The 22439-nt window shown below is 39.8% G+C and overlaps 1 protein-coding gene across 3 annotated transcripts; it reads right to left on the bottom strand.

The window, feature by feature from the left end:
• Positions 1-13844: 13844 nt before the first annotated feature.
• On the bottom strand, positions 13845-21400 carry SNX20 (sorting nexin 20). Of its 3 annotated transcripts, none has more exons than XM_064723225.1 (5): positions 21275-21382; positions 19542-19739; positions 19049-19226; positions 17336-17487; positions 13845-14834 (listed from the first exon to the last, which is right to left on the bottom strand). In XM_064723225.1, exons 3-5 carry the CDS (start codon positions 19212-19214, stop codon positions 14166-14168), a joined length of 987 nt encoding a protein of 328 aa, XP_064579295.1. In that variant the 5' UTR covers positions 19215-19226; positions 19542-19739; positions 21275-21382; the 3' UTR covers positions 13845-14165. The 3 variants fall into 3 exon arrangements, with proteins under 3 accessions (XP_064579295.1, XP_064579296.1, XP_064579294.1); XM_064723226.1 differs by lacking the exon at positions 21275-21382 and adding an exon at positions 20969-21084; XM_064723224.1 differs by lacking the exon at positions 19542-19739 and having other exon boundaries at positions 21275-21400.
• Between the last annotated feature and the right edge of the window lie 1039 nt (positions 21401-22439).

Below are 22439 nucleotides of genomic sequence, written 5' to 3'. Positions count from 1 at the left end.
GGACTCCAGGCCCAGGCACCTGTGCTTCCAGGGAATTTGGGTGGCAAAGTAGGGCTGGCACCAGAAACATAAAACCTCTTGTTCTTTAACCAGAAGCAAAGTAAGAAATGAAGCAGAGGGTTGTGATCTGGGCTGGTGATCAGTAGTGGTGCTGTGAGAGCAGACCCTGTGGGTGCTGTGGTGGGGCAGTCACTGGGGGCACAATGTGAGCAGGAATGGCACTGCAGAGGGCACTCACCCCTGTGCCCAGCTCTTCTGGGGGGCACAGGGACTGCAGCTCCAGCACCAGATCTGTAAAATGATGCTGAAAGCTGGTGGCATGTGGGCACTGAGCAGCAAGGAAAGGCAAGCATGGGCTCAGGGCAGCTCTGGCCACAGGATCTGTCACTGAGCCTGAGGCCTCACCCATCCTCCATCCCCGGGGCTTCCTATGTCTGTCCAGGCAGCCCCAAAACAAAGAAATGCTCACAGAATGCTCCTCATTCTGGAGAGAGCCTTGAGGGACAAGGATTCCAACCTCCAGGTTTTGCATTGGTGGTTTTTATGGTAATGGAGTCTTTTTCCTTGTTTCCAAGCAGTACTAGGAAAAACCATTTCTCCACTTCATTACCTTGGGTCTCTCAAGGATAAGAACAAGTACAGCTTAAGTGAAATTGAGGCACTGAAGATACTAAAAGCAGTTTGAGTCTTCCAATTTGAATAACGTTGTTAAAAAATAATTACTGCTGAGGTTGTGGTATCTCCCAGCTATATCAGAGACATCCCCAAACTCTGCTGCACTGTGGTCTGTGAAACCCTTAAGTGCATGTCTGTGGAAAGGCACTTGGGAACATTAATTCACAGCTACAGTTCATTCAAACGAATTTTTCTGAGGTTTCCTGTTTAGGAAAGCCTATATTTATTACAAGAGGTCTGGCTAACAGCCCTGAAATGGAACTGATCACAAGAATAAGCACTTCTATGACATTCCCGCTACAAGCCCTCACCACCAATATTTTTCCTTGAACTCCCATCCTCTATATCCTGAAAATAACACAGGTAAATCCCCAGTCCTTTGCACATATTGAAAAAGCTACTAAGTGAAAGGAATACCACAATAAATGATCAAGTATAAAAGTTGCTTTGGCTAAGTTGTTTCCCAGAAGTGATACAACAAAATTTAAATAAATTGATTTCCCTGGAAAAACTTGAATACTTGCCTCTGCAGCAATTCCTCAGCATGTTTCTCTAGGTTTAATATCATTTCAGGAATGGCTTTTTGGAATAGTTTTCACACAAACCACTGAAGGAAGGAGATGTTACCTGAATGAATAATAAGCAAAATATGCTGAGCAGATGGTGCAGACATCTAGGATCTAATTTCTACTAGACTTGAAATGTGATCATTCAGCTGCCTTTACATTTTCTGGGTGAGGATAACAAAACCATCTTTGGAAAAGTGCCGCCTTTGCATAAAAGTTTTAAGCATTTTCCAAGCAAACCTTTTGAGATTTTTTGTTTTCCTTGCCAAATTAAGGTTGATAGTATTCCTAGAGATGTCTAAAATATTTTGATGTGGAGCTGCAGTAAAATTTTCATTTGTAAAATTTAATTTTCAAGGTAAAAATTCTTGCAGTTGGTAGAATCCTTGGAAGATTCTAGTCAGATTTTTTTGGAAGAATAGTAACATGAAAAGAGTAATGATTTTCTTGCTGAAAATGAATAGAGATGAGATTGAGATCCAGTTTTTGATTCACAGTGCATCTTTAAGAAAGCCATTCTGGATTTCTGCCTCTAATGTAACAGTAACTGAGATGTGTGTATCTTATGTCCATCTTCTTTATTTTCTTTTATTTTTCACTTTTTAAAAAAGAAATTCAATAACTGCCACCTTCTTTTTTCTTTCTCCATGCATTTTATTTGTTAAATTTTATCTCCATGTCAGTATTTCATTATTGTCTTAAGTCACTTCCTTCCTCCCTCGTAATTTTAAACCTTACTAGATTTATTTCGCTGCTTTCCTTCATTTTCCCCCCTTGTCTTTATCCTCTTCCTTTCCTTAATTTCTTCTCCCATACTTTTTTTTTCATAAATTCCTTTTTTAAAAATTCTGCACTCTGTACACTTTTCTTTCCCAGTGCAAGGGAAATAGTGAACTGATGTGTTGTCAGTCCAGATCAGTGTTTTGAGGCTGCAACCCTTAAAGCCATCACTGCCTCCTGCACAGGCAGGCACCTGTGGAATCTCCAGGCTCTGTTTTATTGCAGGACTGGATGTTACAATCACCTTGTGCTCCTGAAATTCTTTGTGAGTTTCAGTCTCTACCAGCAAGTTGCTGCTAAACTCCCTTTTCAATATTTAACTTTGAAATTTGTAAAAATAGGCCAAAAATGTGTCTTGTTTTTTTTTGTTTTTTTTTTTTTTTTGGTAAAATGCATGAAATGGACAGTTCATGTGACAAAGGCATAAAAGAGCTTTTGTTTTGAATACAAGAGGCACTGTTCCTCTGCAGGTGCTTGCATGAGGGAGAGCTGCAAGGGTAGCATTTGTCAGCTTCAATGGTAAGTACAGAACTGAGTTAGTAAGTACAGAACTGAGTTAGTAAGTACAGAACTGTGCATCTTCCCCCACCAGCGGTCCTTACAGTGAATGTTATCACGAAGGAAATGGAATTCAAGCATCAGCTAATTCCCATGCTAATTGGGGCACTCCCTGGCTCTCTCACAAGGTAGCAGTAACCCAAACAGAACCGAAAGCAGCTTCTGCAGGGTTTTGGTGGCTAACCCTGTAATTGTGCTGTTCTAGAAGGATGCAGCCCTAAGAGTGGGTGTGGTTGTGGCTTTGGAGGCTCGGGCAGGCTCAGGGCTGGCGTTAATTGCGGTTCAGCCCAGTGAAGCTAATGGTGATAGAAGCTGCCTCAGGGTGTCTGTCTGTTTATGTAGCTCCACTCCCCCCTAGGCTGCTTCCCCGGCTTAATCCCTCCCCTATCCAGCTTAGAAATGCATTTCTTCTCCTCATTTAAGATTCCGTAGACCCTTCATATTTAGTATCAGTGTAAAGAGGAAACAGAGCCCCAGGAGAAAGATCAGAGTTTCTGTTCTGTGGAGGCATCAGAGTCATTCTTCCCTTAATGAAGAGAAACAGCAGGACAGATAAAAAATCAATGACTTAAAAATAAATTGGGCTTTTAATTTCAGTTTTAAAGTCTTTCTTGAGTGAAACTTTAAAATTAAGTTTTAAACCCACACTGAGTCCAATTTATCCTGATGCATTAAATGATTCAAAGTTAAAAAAAAAAATAAAATCCAAAACCCAAAACGTGTTGTTGGCAAGGTACTCACATCAGGTCAGTAAATTTCACTTGTTACCAGTGGCAAGAACACAGTCCTCCTATGTTCCATTTACTCCATTTCATTCAGTGATTAATGTCAATAAGTAGAACATTAAGAGATTTTTCATTGTCTATTCTTCAGTTATCTTCCTAAAAAAGATAATAATATTACAATTTTGTCTCAATATTGAATATGTCCATTTTGCCATGTCTGTCATTGAGTCTTTCACAAAGCAGGATGCTTGTTTACTATAAGCATAATGGTTGGAAACAACCATTGCAACTCAAGCCTTCCTTTGTTGATTAAAACAATTAATTTGAAAAGGAACATGCCGTTGGATAATTGTATATTTTCCCCTTGGATTGACTTTAATTTATAAATATTGAATTATAATCCACATTTTTGTAAACTGTTACCTTCTATAATTATAGATAGCTTTAAAAGATGTGTATAGTTAGAAAGCCCTGTCTACAGGGAAAATGAAATGGCTTTACTTTGTCATAAATCAGCATGCTTTAAAAATGACCAGCCTGAGATAACTCAGCCTCACTCTAGGAAAGCAACAGGAATAGTAGTGCAAATCAAGACAAAACCAAATCAGTTTTCTGCTTGCTGACTTAAAGGTTGTGATTCTCTATCACACAGTTCTCAGCCCTCACATAACTTGGTAAAACAGTGCAGGTGCAGCTCATCAGGGTTTAATGTGCAATCAATAAATAAGGTGTTATAGGACAGGTTATTCCCTGGAAAGCTGGCACTGCCTCCACCTTTTGGCTGTCTTTGACACTCTTGAAAAACAAGAGCCCAACATCTGCCTTGGAGGGGATGTAGGCTTGTGGGCAGAGCCTGCTGTGTCATTCACACACGTCCTTGATTTCTCTTTCATTCCAAGTGAGATTTCCTTAGCAAGGGACCTGTGTGCATTTCACCTTTACCTGGGCTGGGGAAAACACACAGCAGCCCCTGCAGATGAGATATTGGTCAGCAAATGGGAGGAAGAATTTGCTCAGGAGGCTGAGCAGCTTTTCACAGCCCAAATTAAAATCTCACCACTTATTTGGGGCAGGTCCTGATGCATGAATACTTTAGGTGATCCATTTTGTTTATTTGAGTTGTCTTCAGTGTCAGTAAATGGAAACACATCCGTGATTGTAGGACTTGGAGATGTGCTCAGTCTGCCTTCAGGCCTCACTGACAGCCTTTGCACAGCAGGTAAAATTCATTTTGGAACTGAAAAGATCCTGGCAGGTCCTGAGAAAAGTAAAGTGAGCTGTCATTGAGCTCTGCAGAGTAAAGGCCTACCTAACTTGGATTTGGTTCTGATTTTTAACACTGCTGCACCATGGGCTGGGGAGGAAGCTGTTATGTGGCTTTTCCAACATGTGCAATGTGTGTGTGTGTGTGTGTGAAAAGGCAAATACTGCTGTGCAAAGAACAGAAGTTCCACATTTGCACATGCAGTTGTTTCAGGATTTACCCCAATACAGACAACTGATGGGAGTAACATTTCTGCTTACACACCAATATCCTTGTTTCTTTTGTAAAAGCTTTTCCCCCCCTCCTCCCCTGCTCCCATCCCCCTGTTGTCTTTGTGCCTAGTATTTTTCCACACTTTATTTCCTAAAAGACTAGCAGGTTTGAGGATGCATTGTGATTTCTTTTCTACAGGGCTTTATGAAGGAAGCTGGAGGCAGTTCTCATTAGTCTCACTGACATCTTTTATCACTTATCAGAGGAACAAGCAAACGGAGAGCAATTCCTTTGATCATGGCAAAAGTAGAAAGAGTATTAAAAACCCTATGAAGATTCACTAAGTAGAAAGTGGAAAAGACAGTCTGTGGCATGTTTCAAAGTAGTAACAAGATTTAAAGTTGCCAGATTTGCTTGTATATATTAAAGAATTGTTAATGATGCTACATTTTACATGCATCCTTAGGTCTTTGTTTTTTTGTTTTCATTTGTTGTTTTTTTAAACAGGCAAAGGAGTTCTTAGGTAGAATAGATGGATTAGATCAATTGAAAAATACCTCTAAAAGGTGAGCTGTGTCAGAGAGGAGTTCTGTGATTCAATGAAAATTCTTGAAAATAAAAATAAGGTTGTAACGGTAGCACAATGGATTGGAAAAGAAACTCGCTCTCATGGGAGAATGTTAAGAAATGTTAAGAATTCCTTTTCTTTAGGAGGCTTTCTGTGGTGAATCAATGCATGTTTGTGAAGACTGCATGTAGGAACTGCAATGCTTGCAATTATCCCTGTATACCTGACTGCCTAGCTCTGACCTCAGAGTGCTGCTGCTTCTTCATTCTGTGGAGAAAATAAGACTTTTTCAGTGGTTCTGAGTATTGATTCACCTACCATGATGTCCTTGTCTTGTGCCTTACATCATTACCAACTGGGCATTGACAACAAAGACAAGTGAATCTACCTTCCTACCCAGAGCTAATGAGCATGATGTACTCCAGATCCACTGGTGTTTCTGAATGACTGCAGCTCAGTTTTCCACTGATTAAAAATCCCTTCTCAATCACTATAGGGTGGTCAGCTCATGTCTCAAAGCATCAGATTCAAATTGCCCTTGAAAGTCGATTTCTCAGCCTGTGAAAATACAGAGATCACAACTCTTTAGGCATTTTGTTCAGCATGTGCCAGCCTTGTCCCCGCAGTGTTTTTTACTACCATAGCTAATTTTTAACTGGTTGATTTTGATTTGGATGCAGAGTAATGCAATGCATTTCTATAGCACCTTTTGTGCAAGCATCCCAGAACACTTTCTGATCAAGCTAAAATTAGCTCTGAACTACATACAAATTCCAGAAAGATTCATTAAAAAAAAAAAAAACAACAAAAAAACCCCAAAACAGCAACTAAAAACCCCACTAACTGGTAAAGAGAATGCAGAAGTTTATGCAGTTCAAAGTTAAAACAGGCAGAGGAGCAAATTCTCTCTTAGTACAGATGAAGAAGATGAAGTAATTCAAGGTTTTGCTTTCTAGCGAGCCTGGGGTGTGATTCTGCAAGCACAGCAATGCCCTGCACTGACTCTGCTGCCCTGAAAGAATTGCTGTGAATGACCCAGAGGTGGCAGGTGAAGCAATACATGGGTGGGTTATCAGATCTCCCTTTGTGTACACATTGTTCTAACCTTTGCTGCCTCTGATAAGGAAAGGGAAAGCCGCACAACTCTTCGTGATACATGGCCTCAGTCTCCATAAGGAAGACAGCGGGAGAAATAAACAAATAGCTTTGAGGGACATGACTCATGGATCCAAAATGATACAAATGTTTTTGCAGAGCAAGGGGTTTGGAGATAAAGGAAACTTCAATTGGTTTCTCAGGACTGAAAAGAGGAGATTGTTGCCAGAAGCTGTCAGGAGGGACAGGGTGACATGCTGAGGAGGAGGAAAAGAGTTACTTTGTTTTTTTTTTTGCTAGACCTGGAGTTCCTAATCAAAATCAGACTAGCATATGACCTCTTTTATTGTTCCAAGAATTCCTTTGATCCTTTTCAATAAGTAGAATGTCTCTTTAAGGCAGTAATTTGATCATCACTATGTGTCTACATGGAAGAGAACTGTAGGTTGTTAAGCTACATCAAAACAGAAGAGAGATGGTGAATAGGTGAAATAGGTGCTGGTGGTCTAGACTAACATGAAGGGAAATGAATCAGTCACTGCTCTTACTCATAGTGGTCCTGCATGTTTGGTAACAGCTCTGCCTGTCCTGAGGGTCAGACTGTTGGAATTCCACCTCCATGGCTCGTCCCTGCTGCTTTCTGAGCAGTGAGACAAAGGCCATCAGTGGCAACCTCAAATCATGGCCACTGCATGACCAGTGCAGGTGCTTTAGCCCATCTTCAACAGGCAGGAAAACCTTAGGTGGCAGTGAAGAAGAGACATTTTACAGCTGCAGTGTTGGGAAAGACAGTATTTGAAGTCTGGCATTTGTTACAGGGAAGAATGAAAAAATATGTAAAGTCAGATTTTGAAATGCATCAGTACAAGGAGACATAAGCTCTTGTAAGCATAGCTAATAGATGAAGCAAGCTGCATTTTCTGTAGTGATGTGTTTTCAATACTTTGTGGCCCAGACTACAGAGTGCAGCTGAGCAGTACTGCAGGATGGGCAGGGAGCATGTGTGTGTGACAAAAAGCTCAGAGGCTGAGATTTTTAGGTTTCTAAGGCTGGAGTGACACATAATCTGCCCAGCTCTGGCACGTGGTTCCTCTGGCAGTGGTTAGCTGTGGAATTGTGCTTTGTCTCAACTTTCTCTTGATGCTTTTGCTGTGTTTAGTGCTCCCTCTCTATTGTGAGCATCAGTGGCTAACCCAGGGAAAACATGCTGAGATGAGATAAAGAATCCTTCTGCCCTCATCCTCTGCCTTTTACCTTAGGTTTTGAAGGGGCTTGGGATGAGAAGCAAACAAAGGTTGTTTCAGAGTGCTCTGCCTTCCAGAAGGAAAATGAATTCCTTTCCTATACAGAAGATTTATATGGCAAATTAGGTCAGTTATCATTAAGCTGCTGCACAGCAGGACAAATCATAATTTTAAATACATTTCAAATCTAAGTATGTGTAAAATACATTCTGATGCAGTAGAAATCAAGCCTCTTACAGTTGCTGCATGGAACACTCAGATGAACATGGAGCATAATAATAATGGAATAAGTGAGTTTGGTTTACTGCTCCTTGTGAAGACCATAATTAACACTGTTGTTTATGTTTACTTATAACCAAGTATCCTCACTGCTATCTTCTTAGGATAAGAAAAGTATAAATGCATAAACCAAAAGCCGTTTTCTCTGTCAGTCTCTCTGGGGTACTGTTTTTCACATAAAGATCTGCATGACTCTTTGCTCTCCAAAGGAGATGAAATAAATGAAAACTTACACCCTGCTGCAAGTGACCAACCATTGGTTTCTTTTCTTAGATTTTTTTTCTGTCTTCTTGTTTCAAAAATAATCTTTTTTTCCTGGCTACACCTTTTTGAGTCTCCTTTTTTGATGATCACAATTTAGTTTCATGGCAGACTTTATAATCTCATGGGCACCAGAGCCCTCTGCCAAGGTTTATGCAGATTTAAAGCCTGGATTAATCTTGCCCAGTATTTATAAAATGTTCTGAACATATGAAGCACTATAAAAGCACTGTATCTTTTTTTTTCTTTTTTTTTTTTTTTTATTTTTCTTTTCCTTCCATGATTTCTGGAAGAAACTGAATAGGAAGAAGGCAGACACCCCTTCAAAGATTTCACCTCCTGAGACTATTCTTTCAAAGACTTTGGCAAAGTCTTCCTGCTTTTTACTGCCTCTGGACTGCCCAGTTCCCTCATGCTGCTTCTAAAAGCTACCAGATTCTGCAGAAACCTTTTGGAAAAAAATATCTTGATGCAGGGGGAGGCTGCTCTCAAACTCTGGTCTGCAGCTGGCAGTCAGTGCGGGGAGAAGCCACTCTCCAAATCCAGGCCATCCCAGCAACTTGATAAAAATCATTAGCACAACTCAAGGAACTGCAGGCCAGTGCTGGATCTGTTGGGGGATCAGGAGCTGCTTCCAAAACCAAATTTCTGTGCTTGGCAGCTTAAAGCACAGATAAAGGGGATGACTGGGAGCTATGGTCCAGGTTTAGTCATTGTTTCTTTCCCTTCATTGTTATCAACCAGAGGATAATGCTCAATATCAAAACATGCCTATGGATACTGTTTGCAGTATATTTCTCCCTGTACATAAATTAACAGATGGATTTTATAGTAGTTGCACTCAGAATCAGATCTCATTTTCATACTTGGGAGTGCAGCTTTTTAAAATGGAGTCATTGAACTTTCCCCAGCACTATTCAGAAGGCATTATGGGCCCATTTATTTTTGCTTCCCTCCCCCCATTATTTGATAGTTCTTTTAAGAGTTGTGAGTTTTACTTGGTTCCTTTTGATCAGAAGGAAAAGGTACTGTAGGAACTGAGACGCTGCAGTGATTCTGGCTTTGAACTCACCAGGTCTAAAAGCCTGCAAGAACATTTTCTCTTTCAGCTTTCCAGCCAGCTCCTAGAGCTGTGCCTGATAAAGGGCTGTGGTAAATTGTCCTGAAGGACAGCTGGAAAGCAAGGCGCTACAGTCTGAACCCACAATGGAGCTGAGAGATATATATTTAGTTTAATCATATTAAAATTTAAATGTTAGACTTTAGAGTATTTTTTTTTTAATAAAATTCAAGTCATTAAAAAAGTTCTCTGCTCCATTCCCTTGAGCTCGCAGGGTCCCGAGCTGCTGAAAATGCTGCGGCTCCATCTAGTGGCACTGCAGCCCTGCCAGGGCACATAAAGCAATCGCTGCCACCCGGGAAAAACAGTGGGATTGAGGTCCTGAATTTTCAGTAAAATTCTTTAATATTTCCTATCGGTTACCACAGAGTCTCGCACTGTCTGGAATGAAAAATATTTAAATTACACTAGTTTAGAGAGGTCAGTATATGGAGGATCATCCAGTGTATTTCTCTGCAGCATTTTTCTGAATAATCACAGTTACATATGTATTCCAATTTCTCATAAAAGAAGGTTGCATGTTTAAAACTGGCACACTCTCTCTATATAGATATATTTATATATAAAGCCATGAGGTTCTTGTAAAAGTAACCTTGATCTGAATTTCCTAAACACTTGGAAAGCATTTATTAAGCATCAAAACATTCAAATTTGCTTGCTCTTTCCCCTCATCAACCATCTGTCCTTCCACACATCCACTGACTATAGAGATTGTTTATATAGACAGTAGAACTTATTCTGTCCGCAACTACATTATAACCTAATTTATTTCAGTGTAGCTACTCTCAGCTCTTACTGGTCTGACAGGAAAATTTGTGTCTCGTGCATCTACAGAGCATCTACATACTCACAAATTGTGATGAACATATGTTGTAATGGGATCTGAATGTAAATAGGTTGGTTCTTTGGGGTTCTCACCTCATCCAGATGGGAATTGACATTCAGTATTTTACACCATTACAACTGTGTTTAGTTTTTCAACACATCTTGCTCCTGCCTTTGATCTAATGAAAAAATAAACATTCTTGATTTGATTTGCTCAGCTGCTGTCTCAGCCACAAAACCTAGATTTCATCTTGTGTCCTGAACTCGACTCCCATGCTGATTGTACAAATCTGTTGAATTCAATAAATGTATTTAGCCTTATTAAGATTCAGGAAAGCAAATATTATCCTCCAGTGATGCAGCAGATAACAGGAGTTAATAACAAGTATGTGATAAAGATCACAGGATTCCCTGTAAACAAGATGCTGCATTGCACAGAGAGCATCTTGTCTGCATATGTTTCATAAGTAACTAGGCATCCTCATGGGCTTCTTTAGTTATTTTAGAAAGTTGTGTAAACAGTATTATCTACTTAATGCCCCAAATGATATAATAATTGATATGGAAATGGGGCAAAGCTCAATAGATCGTAATGCAACTCTCCATGGACTCTTGGAGATGATCTGCCCAGATTTTATTTAAATTTTTTTCTCACTTGTATGCAGCCTGTGGTTTGTTAGACATGCTAGGCAGATGTTGGCTGGACAGCTTTTTTTTTTTAACCTTTTTTCCTGAGAAAAAGTTAAATGTGAATTTATACTTGGATTGGTATCTGTTGTAGGTATATTTCAGAAATGTCAATAGCAATTTGAAAAGTAAGACCATACTGCAAAGCTCTGATGTACTGTGTGTTGGGGCTGAGAAAAGTGGATAGTACCAGATTGCTGATGTATACAGTACTCTGTAGTGGTTGTGGGATTCTTCTTGTTTAGGCTACAAGAGCACTGGAAAGAAATTCCAAAGTTTTAAGAAATACGTAAAACTGAAAAAAAATGTATTTGAAAATATTTTTCTGTTCCTTCTTGCGGAAAATGATAGTGAAGTCTGTAGGTTTTTTATATATTCTAAGAATCTCTTAGGCAAGACTTCAGCTTTTTTTTTCTATAAAGTAGTGTTTAAAATATTTGTGCTATTCAACCACTTATTATTTCTTCAAATATATTAATTAGTCAGAAATGTTTTCTCTTGCATTGACACCTCAGGCAGTTTTCTCAGGGGTATGGCAGCAGGCAGAGGTGAAGCTCTGTTGTGGTGTTCATGCAAGAGGTATTGAAGAACACACACCTGTGGCACATCTCTTTTTGCAAAGCTGGGATGCCAGTTGTGCTTTAGTATTTCTTCAGGCAGTCAGTGTGGTCTCCAGACCACTGCATTAGACTTTGGGAAAAATCACTTCTCTTACTTGTACCACAATTCCCCTAGCTGTAAAATGGGGGAAATGATACATTGGAATGTACTGCTTAAATATAAGTAAAATATAGCTTTACAGAAGAAGACAAAGTAATATTGGTATTCAAAAGAAATCTGAGATTTGATAAGTTGATCAAAGTCACTCAGTGGGCTTGGGGCACTGCCAAGAGCAGAGCTTGGGTCTCAAGACCTTCAGCTGGAGACCAGCTCCAGCCACCCTCCATGAGTATGGGGAACCTGAATCAGGAAACTCTATGGGGAAGTACTGTGGGAGGAAATAGGGGCACAGAGATTAAGTTCCTTCTGCTTACTGAAGACAAAGTCTGTGGCTGATAAAATCCAGGTAAATTCCAGGAGCAGTGCAGCTACAAAAGGCATGCCAAGGGGAACACAAAATGCCAAAACATGGGCACTTCAACAGCTTTCTCTTTAGAAACAGCATCCAGGACTGCTTTTAAAGCTCCGTTAGGGTTCTGCCTAGGGTGAGGGTTCTGAAAATCAGAAAGTCCAGAGCTCCAGGCACACTGCAGCTGCAAAAGGCATGGCAAGGGGAACACAAAACTGCCAAGACATGGCTTCCTCCACAGCTTTCTCCTTTGAACCAGCCCTTGCCAAGGCTGATTTTACTGCTCTGCCTAGGGTCAGGGTTCCGAAAACCTAACCCTAACAGACTAGTCCTAATTGCCCAATCCTAACCCTAACTGCCTAATACTAATGGCCTAGCCCTGAACCTGACCCCAACTGTAACACTAACCTTAACCCTAATGGCCCTGACCCTAATCCTAACCATAACCCTAATGGCCTAACCCTAATCCAAACTCTAACCCTTACCATAACCATAACTCTAACCCAATTCTAAGCCTAACCTGCAGATGCTCATCCTGGTGTGGATATACACACTCAGATGTTTCCTTTCAAATGCCTCCTGCCTAAAACATATCACAGATTTAATTTACACACCAGGAATGAAAGTAGTGATCACTTGGGAGTGCACTTTCTGTGCATCACCAGTCTGAGCTCCTTGGCAATTATCAGCAAGGACACCAAACTGAGGCCGATCTCAAGCAGGCAGCTCTCGCATGCCTTTAAAGAGGCTGGTAGATATTCATGGACCATCCCATAGAAACTGAGGAGAATCCAAGAAAACTGTGCCTGGGATGCTGCACACAAGGATGGGAAGGGGCAAAAGAGAGAAAATAATTTTCTCCAATTCTTTTGGTTTTTCATCACAATCTGGGGATTGTTGGGGATTTACAGCAGTGTGAAGGCCATGCTTCCTTTCTGCCTGAACTCGAAACTGCCTGGGTGTGATGCAGAGCCCAGATGTGCTTTTTTCCTCACTGCTTTGTTACTGGTTCACACATCCTCTAAGAAGGTGTTACCTTTGATCCGTTTTAACTGTCCTGCAATATGCTATGTTGTGAGAAGATTAGCCCTTAAGTCTCTTAATTAATTACTCTTAATTCTATTACTTCTGTATAACTAGCAAAAAATAATAATTGCCAAATAACAAATAATCCATGTATTTTGTGTTTAATGCCTAGCTGTTAATAGCTACTTAAAATATTAACTTTCCACCCTAGACAGTACTATTATTCTGTATTTTTTTCAAGACATTCTTCTTGTAACAATACACAACAAAGTTTTCAGCTTCAGTGCACTTCCAATTAGCTGAATCTTTCATGTCTTGAGGAGATAAATTAATACAGTTATTCCTAATTTATACACAATGTCATTGTGGTGCAGGTAGTATCTGTAACAGAAGTCCAGGGTTGAAAGTACTCAGTGGACTATGTTCAGCAGAGAATAATGACCCATGCTAGATAATGGCAAGCTAATTACAATATTTATGAGAATTAATTTACTAGATTGTTAGAAAAAGTGTATGGGAGAGACCTTAAAGTGGAGGGAAATTACCAAGGCAGACAAGCAAGCAAGAATGTGCCTTCAATGCAGAAAGTAAAAAAATTGTGTCAGTTCCAAAAGGGAGATGAAGTGTACTTCCTCATCTGTGATGGAATCACCATCACTTTTAATTTTTGCTCCCACCCAAGCTGATTGTAAACCCTCCCCCTCCTCCTGCCCACAGCAGCTGAATTCAGTGGGAACAGGACCAACCCCACCATCCTCAGAAATGGCAAAGTGCCATTTGACCAGGCCTCAGCTGGAGGAGCAAAAAACTACTTTCAGTGTCTGAGGATGACAGGACGACTTTCCTTTCTTGAAAGGAAGTAGTTTCCACATGAACAAGTAATGCCTCATTCTGTAGATTTTCAAGTGCTTTATTAATTGTATTTTCTTATTTCTGACTTTTCACACAAAATAAGCTATGTTCAAAACAACAAAATCAAAAATTATTATTTTGTTGCACATTTCCTTCAAGAAACCTTAAAGTGCTCCTTGGGAACTCCTCATATCTGTACATTAGATGTAATATATTCCAACATAGATGTTAATGTCCCTTTGAGCATAGAGGATATTTAATTTTTTTTCCTATTAATACAATGTTAAGCAACCCAATCAGGTAATTTCCAGTTCTCAATCTTCCAAGAGTTTGCTCTTTCATTCATTTTTTCTTGTGTTCACCGTACGTACTCCCGAACTGCAAGTTCTTTCAGGGTAAAAACCCGTACGGGATCTTTCTTTGTCTTCCATTCTTCCAGTTTTTCTTGCAAAGACAGAAAATCCTTGCCAAGTTCATATGCCAGAGCGATCATTGTTTCTAACAGTGGCATGTAATACCTGTGGCTGGTGTGCACACAAAGGCGTGACAGAGCTTTCTCTCCATACTCAAAGGCACTTGCTGGGTTTTCCAGGTCCTTGTGGCACACCACGATGGCACAGAGGGTAGGGACAATTGCAACAGGGTTCCCTCTTGTCAGCCTTTCCTGCAGCCCAATGACTTCTAAAAGGATTTCCAAAGCTTTGGTGTACTGGCCACCCCGCAGGCAACCGTATGCTTCCTGAAGCTCTGGCCTTGTTAAAAAGTCAATAAATTTTTTTGATCTTCTGATGTATTTCATGGAATAGAGGAGTCTCAGGTAGTCCTTGAAGGCTAATTTTCTTTCATTGATTATTTCTTCTGTGAAGTTTCCTGTTAGAGTTTTTTTGGGAAAGGTTACATCTTCCAGTTCTTCGCTAAATTCTTCCAGCAGATTTCTGTGCAGTTTCTCAAAATCTGAATAACGCCGTTCAATTACGGACTTGTTGCTGTCAAAACTCCCTGTTTGCAAAATGATGATTTTATACATCTAAACACAATCAAAGAGAAAAAATAAGCATGAGAAGGGACCATTCTAGCCCCAGTGCAGTCAGATTTTGTCTGCAAAGCAGACTTTGTGTTTGTTCAGTCCTCCAGCTGAAAAACTCCTGCACCAATATTCTGTGTGTAATCTCGTGTACTCCCATGGCAGTGCTGCTAAATCAGTTACTGCCTGGGATTATGGTGCATGCTCAGTGTAGAGCTGAAAGATCTGCAGCCATCAAACTAAAAATCCCCTCCTCCTGTTGTCCTGTACTCCTGTCACCAGGGTTAGGCTTAGCACGTAAGTAACTTGTACAAAAAGAGAACACTAACAGATCCCATCCTGCAAGGTGCTGGGAAAGCAAATAGCAGCAGACTGAAGCACATGAAAACATTCACAAAGCATTTCTGTAGCTGTACTTTGTTTATAACAGCCATGGCTGCTGCAATCAATTATCTTCAGTGAACTGAATGGATTTCCCAGACTTAATACTGAATGTAATCTATTTTACATCGGTCATAATATTCAGAAATGCTCTTTGTAGAAGACATTCCTAGGGATTTGGGGTGTTAGTAATGCTGTGAAAGAAGAGGGAGTATTTGGCAATATATCTGGTGTGTGCAAAAATAAGATGGAGCAACTCCAAATACTTTTCTCTCCTCTAAATCATTGTCCTGTATTCAAACTTAATTCACATTTAAATAATACCAAAAAAGCAACATTTCTACAGCAATCTGCTATCCAAAGCCCTTCACTAGCAGCTAACAGCTGTGCTGCCCCACTTAACAGTACTCAAGAGCACGTCTTCCTCAGCTCTTCATAGCTCCAAAAAGACCATAATAAATGTGGTATTGGGCAAATAGCTGCAAAATTCTGTTCTGTGTTGTCCAAATAATCTCTTCTCACAGTGATGCTGAGGAAGGGCCAATCCCTAACGTGTGTAAACCATGGTAGCTCCATGGGGACCAGTTTAAATGTGTCACCAGCTAAGGACACAGACTGTTGGTATCTTGGGTGATGACCATGTTCACATCCAACCTCACCCTGTGCCCATTAATTTACACAGGAGGTGGAGGTGTTTTGCTCATCCCAGTTGTTTTCTCTGCTGCTGTGGAAGGCTGCAAACCAGTACTCGCATTATGCCTGTCTGATTCTCTTCCTTGTTTTTCCTTAAAGAGAAATTCTCTCCTTTAATCTTCATAAATGATATTTACAGGCACTTCTTGAAAGGTTTCTAAATTTGAGCTGACTTCTCTGATCTCTTTTCATTTGTAAGCACTGTGACATTTTCCTATACTTTGTCCTGCTCCCTGCTGAAAAGTGTATATATGCCTGATGCATTCTAAAACAATCATAAGAGCAATTTTTTTAGCTATCATTTTATCAAGGGCAGCTAAGTGAATAATTTACAAGTACTTGCTTTTTTATTTGTGGAGTGTGCATGAAAAAGGTAAGAAGTAGCACTTAATTAGACTGTCATTCAAATTGGCTCAGTTTTGTTGTAACGTAAATCTTTTTGCCTAGGCTTGTGACTTATGACTAAGTTTATTTGCACATTTGCTGAATGATGCTCTTGCTCTCATGCAGTTACACAAAACCAATTTCTAGCTATTTAGAAGCTGAATATTCAGGGGTGTATGCAAGAAAAGCAGCAACTAAGTAGGTGTGTCCAGCATGCAGAAAGATGTAAGGACAGTCTCTAAAACATTTACTTGCTTCAAATTCTACCAAACTGGATCACCCAGTATCAGCAATGCTGATTCTTGGCATTTTTCATCTACAGATCTCACAGACTGTAGCAAACAAGGAAATCATCCCTATCTGAATTTCACAGGAGTACTAAAAGGCATTCAGTCTAGATCAGTCCTTCTGAAGGCCAGGAGCAGAATCAGAAATAAAAGCCAAGTGTCAGTACTGGGAAAAAGATACAAAAATCCAAACTACTTGGTTGTTCCCACTCCTCATACTCATGTTTTATTTTAAAAATATGACAGAAATATGCCACCTAAGGGAGCTCCAAGTAGGGAAGGGGAACAATCCCAAGTCATCTAGAGGGAGGATGTCTTAGACTTTGTCAACATCAAAGAATTCTGCACTTGTGCTAAGAGAAACCTCTGATGTGGAAGTTATACAAATGCACTGCAGCTGCTACAGCTGGCTAGCTCAGTGGAAGTGTAAATATACAGATATTTTTACATTTGTGTGAATTTCCTTAATGTTGACAAAATGCTGTGTTTTAAGGATACTCAAGATACTAATTTATTTGATAACACTTTTCCACTGCAGCATATTTTGTGAACTGACTGTCAGAGGGTTTTTTTAGATGCAGATTCCACCAGGCAGGCCCATAAAATCAGTGAGAACAGGTTCTGCTCAGTGTGATCCTGGCTTGCAAAACCTGGCCCTTGCTGAGGCTTTCATGTAGTGAGGCCTGCTGAGTGCTGTGCAGACCCCTGCAGAGTGAATGAAAATTAATGATCTTCCTACATATTCATTTCTTAGCTTACCACGTATTTAGATAAGTGGTGCTCTACAATTCTGGTTGATGGGATTTCAAAAAGGAGTTTGATTTGTTTGCACTGGCGTTTTTCATTCCTCCAGTACTCCTGAAGCTCCTTAGTGGTCATCGAAGAGTTGGGACTTAGGGTTGCACTGGAATCTAAAACAAATATATTCAGTATTTCAGATTTTATTCTTTGCATTTGGGAAGAAAATTCTTATGTATTTGTTGTGAAAAGACAGCCCAGACTTTCTGTTGCTGTAACAGCAAGACCTAAAGACTGACAAAGTAAGTGATTTCACTGCTAATAGACAGGAACAGATGCTGTGAGGACAGCTATTAGGGTCTGAAATTTTGAAAGAAAAGACATCACCTGCAGAATACAAAATTGTAGAGAACAGACTGCCACAAAATTTTATATGTCAAGGTTGCAACCTAGGGCACAATCTGAGCAGGAGATTCTCTTCATCATCCCAGAAGTAGCCCTAAGAAACACTGACTGAGTCTTTTGAGTCAAATGTTTCTCCAGGCTTCTTTGTTGCTAAATGGATGAGATAATACAATGCAGCTGCAAATTCAGACATATATTCAAAAACTGTCCCTACTCAAATACAGGGTTTGTGCAGTAATAGAAGAAAGCTGAGGAAACATGAATATCCTAACATCAAAGTTGGATAACCAGCTCAGCTGAAGGAGGATTTCCCAAATTCTCTCTTTTTTTGATGGCACAGTTCAGTTATATATATGTTTTATATATATATATATGCATATATAAAAGATATAATTTTATTTTTATATGTCTATATATCTATATCTATATATATACCTCCTCCTTTCTCCTTTCTCTCTTCCCACAGTCATACATACACACACACACACACTTATATATATATGTATATATATGTGTGTGCACATATAAAAAATATGGGACAGCTGGTTGGAAAGTTTGCTTACAGGAGAATTTGATGTGGAATTTCAAAAAGGTGATTTCTCTGTCTTGGAAATCTACTGACAATAGATTTCACCAAGTGCCATACAGGCTAGATAAGTGGATAAAATAAATGGAATATGCAGAAATAGACTTGTAAAGGCACCACAGTACTCTTTCAGTGGCCTCCCTTTTACATGTTCTTAATCATTTGACCATACAATTTCAATTATCAAGGCCTTGGGGGTTTGGCTCACAGCATCTATTTCCTAGGAGAGGTGGTTTTCATGACATCCTTCCAGATTTAAAATCTTGATGAGATTATATATATTTAAGGTTATAGATAACATTTTATTCAATAACATATGAGAGTGATGTTAGGCATGGTGAACGCTCAGTGCAGCCTCTTTAAAGGCATGTGAGAGCTGCCTGCTTGAGATTGGCCTCACTTTGGTCCCTGCTGAAAGTGCCAAGGAGCTCAGATTGGTGATGCACAGAAAGGGCACTCCCAAGATCAGCCATCTGGTGATCACTGCTTTCATTCCTGGTGTGTAAATTAAAGCTGTGATATATTTTAGGAAGGAAGCATTTGAAATGAAACATCTTGGTGTGTATATACACACACCAGGATGAGCACTGGTTTTACTATTGCTACTACAAGTGTACTCAAGGCTTTTTTCAGTGGAGTATGGCAGTACAACTTTGAACCACTGCTGCAATAAAGAAGCAAAATTTTAATACAAAAGATTAACACCATAAACAGCTAGATGAAAAATAAAGGATAGCATCAACCTTGCATGTCATCTTTTTCTGGGTTTTCTTTTCTCACTTGACATGAAATTTCTGCTTTGGGTTCGTTTTTTTCTTCATCAGATGGACTTGTGGTAGAAGATGTGGTAATTCTGCTTACAGCTTCCAACAGTTCCCTTTCTGCTGTGCAGGGTGAATCTTGCTCCATTGCTTGCTAGCACTGAAAGATAACAAACCCCATGAGATTTCTTAGTACCATGCCTTTAGGGGATCCACTTTGGCAATTTTCTTGTATTATTCATTCTGTTGTTTTCATTGTATTAATTCATTTTTCATTCTTTGTTCTCTGTGAATTTGTATCAGTGCAACTTCATAAAAACTAAAGTAATAAATAGAAATATCTACACAGCACAGAACCATCCCTATTACTGTTACCAATGAAAGTGTTTGGATGTTTTTCTGTCAGATTAAAATCAAATAAGAAAACCATAAGTAGTTATGTTGAATAGGATTAGACTGGGAACTCTGTTCTTACCTATGAGATTTTTATCATGAACTTCAGTGTGGGCAGGTTTCTTCCTCCTTTTATTTTGCCCTCAAGCTTGCAAGTATGAGCACAGATGAACTAAAAATCTTTGAGATAATTAGTAAAACCAGCAGCCTGGTTCTCTTACACTGTTAAAATTTACTCTTCTCGGGACTCAAAAACTTATTGTCTGTTCTTAATCACAACCTGTAGGACAAAATAGGGTGATATCTAAAATAGTATAAAGTTTTTATCATATTTCACAGCTTTAGGTTCTCTCCAGAGACTTGTCTCTGTTCTGTGAAAACAAAACAACTGACTTTGACAATGGCTTGGTGGCAGGAGATCTGAATTTTTAATTATTATACAGAAGTATTCTCCTTTTACTTGTTCTTTTACTCTAGGTATACTGTGCTATTTTAGATCTGTTCTCCTAGGACCATTGTTTTACCAAGTACTGACAAAATGTTTAATACAGTATACTCTTACTCCATAGACCACGTTGGCCATTCTGCTGCTTAAATATCTCCACATTTAAGGGTGTTATTTGCTTTGTTGGAGATTTTTTAAACAAACAAACAAAACCTGCCTATTACACCACTGTGTTACATGAGAAGTTGAAAAAGCTCTAAGAACATCCTAACAACTTTGCAAAGGTGCTGTGTTCCCTTAGCAAAGTGTTGCTCACAGTTCAGCCAACAAGTGAAAACCAAATAACAGAACAATACAGTTTTACAAGAATTTAATGCCCAAGAAGTAGTTATGAAGCAATGGGAGGTTTTAGGAGGGTTGTTGCTACATATAATTTTGCCTCTACTCGTGTACCACACAGTTATGCAATGCTGGATACAGAGGTGAGGAAACTCCTTCAGCAGACGTATTGATTTCTGGCAAGTTGCAAGGCTATAAAAAGAAAAGAAATTGCTTTCCTCACTGGAAATAATGGAAGTGCAAACCACTTTCCTCTAACAGAAACCTCTCCTTTGGCTGGCTTGCACAAGTAAGTGTACAGATGTTGTCATTCTCCTAAAGCATCATGGAAGCTCTTATTGTCGGAGTGAAAGTTCTTACTGTTCTTCAGACCTCCTTATGATCTGCTTTTTGAACATGAAGAACAGCCACTTACTTACTGCTTACCTGCTCAGTCTTTTGAAAATCACAAAAGACCATGTATCACAAGAGCATATAGAGAAGATTCAATCAGCAATCCGAAAAAGGCCAAACAGCTTTAAATGACAACATTTTTCTTGGATATGAGTTGGGATAACTTTATAAGAAAAATTGTGTTTATGTTGGAGAAAAACCTTTGTATGTGCATCGTTTTATATACATAAATATATATATATGAGTATATATGTGTATATATATACACATACATACACTTATTTATTTATTTATTTTTACTGTTTTAAAACATTGTTTACCAGGATACACACTTGTAAACAGAAGAATGCAGAAGTGACACACAAGTTTTCTGCCTTGAATACATGCACCTTGAATACTAACTGCACTTCATGCAAAAAGTTTCATTTTCACAGCTAAAACTCATGGCAAGCTGTTTTATCTAAGCTACTACTTATTTTTCCATATTTAAAAAAAAAAAAACATCCAAGCCAGCACAACCCTCCTGCAATAAATTACACGATGTTATCTAGAGCAGACACTCATCCTGTTCCGTGTCGGGGTGAGCGCTGCTCCAGCTCCTGCCCTGGGTTTAAGCATCACAAACCCGGAGCACCCACCTGTTAATCCCGGAGTTTTTCACTTGTTTCACACCTGAGCTCCGAGCGGGGCCCCGCACAGCCCGCCCGGCCTCTCCAAAGCGCACAAAAAGATGTCTGTGCCTGCTGCTAGCGGGCACATTCTGGTGTTACAGAAAGGAAGGAAGAAGGCTCGGTTAAATCACACTTCCCCAAGTGCCGCTGCCCCATTGCGCATGAACCCTCCGGAGCCTCCGCACCCGGGGCCGCCCCAGCCCAGCCCAGCCCGGCCCGGCCCGGTCCCGCTCCGGGGCTCCGGCCCAGCACAGCGGCCCCGGTACCGGAGAGACCTCGCAGCGAACCGTGCCATCAGCACAGCCCATGCAAACCACCCTGCATGGGCAGAGAAGCCAAGAAAACACTCTTAGCAAAAGGGAGATTAGGGGAAAAAAGAGCTAAGCACGTAAAATGTACTTATGCGGAAAAAGAATGCCCCTTGGGATGGCTTTAAAATACAGGCTTAACATCCAGTTCAGGGAAAAAAATGCACGTGGCATCACAACAAACAGCCTTGCTCTGTGTAAACTTGCACTTCTGACAGAAATCCTGCTTCTGCATAGTGCAGAACACATGATTAATTTCAAATATCTTCTCAATTAAATTTCAAATAGGAGCATTATCATATCTGACATGATTACTAAAGTTGAGATGGGCTTATGAGTGTGCCTAAAGTTAATCCTATATGTGTTTAAATTCATTGTTGAACTGAGGACAAGATGAAGAATAATGTATTAATCCACATATCCTTTGGCCCAGATGCTTCCTTTTGGAGTTCACTTCAGTCTGGAAATTTCCTTTAAACCACCAGGATGGCTATTCTTGGGGTAAGTAATATGGACATTATCTTTTTTTAGTAAGGTAAGTTTCCCCTTTGCCAAAGTTCAGTCACTGAAAAACCAAGCAATTTTAATGCAGCACAAATGTGGGAGGCAAGCCTCCAAAGGACCACGTGGATCCTGCCCCACACATTCCTTTAGAACAAACAATTTAAAATAATGTAAAATCAGGGCCATAAACTGGTAATACTTCTCTTCTGCTTTATTTGCAATGTAAAACAATGCCAACTTTAACTTGGACTTGGTCTAAATGTAGGAGTTTTGCCAAAATGGCTGTCAGAATGATGAAAAATCCCTTGCATGCAGCTACA

Source organism: Zonotrichia leucophrys, chromosome 11 (assembly GCF_028769735.1).
Source record: "Zonotrichia leucophrys gambelii isolate GWCS_2022_RI chromosome 11, RI_Zleu_2.0, whole genome shotgun sequence".
Lineage (NCBI taxonomy): Eukaryota > Metazoa > Chordata > Aves > Passeriformes > Passerellidae > Zonotrichia > Zonotrichia leucophrys.
This window is presented reverse-complemented; position numbering and strand designations above follow the sequence as displayed.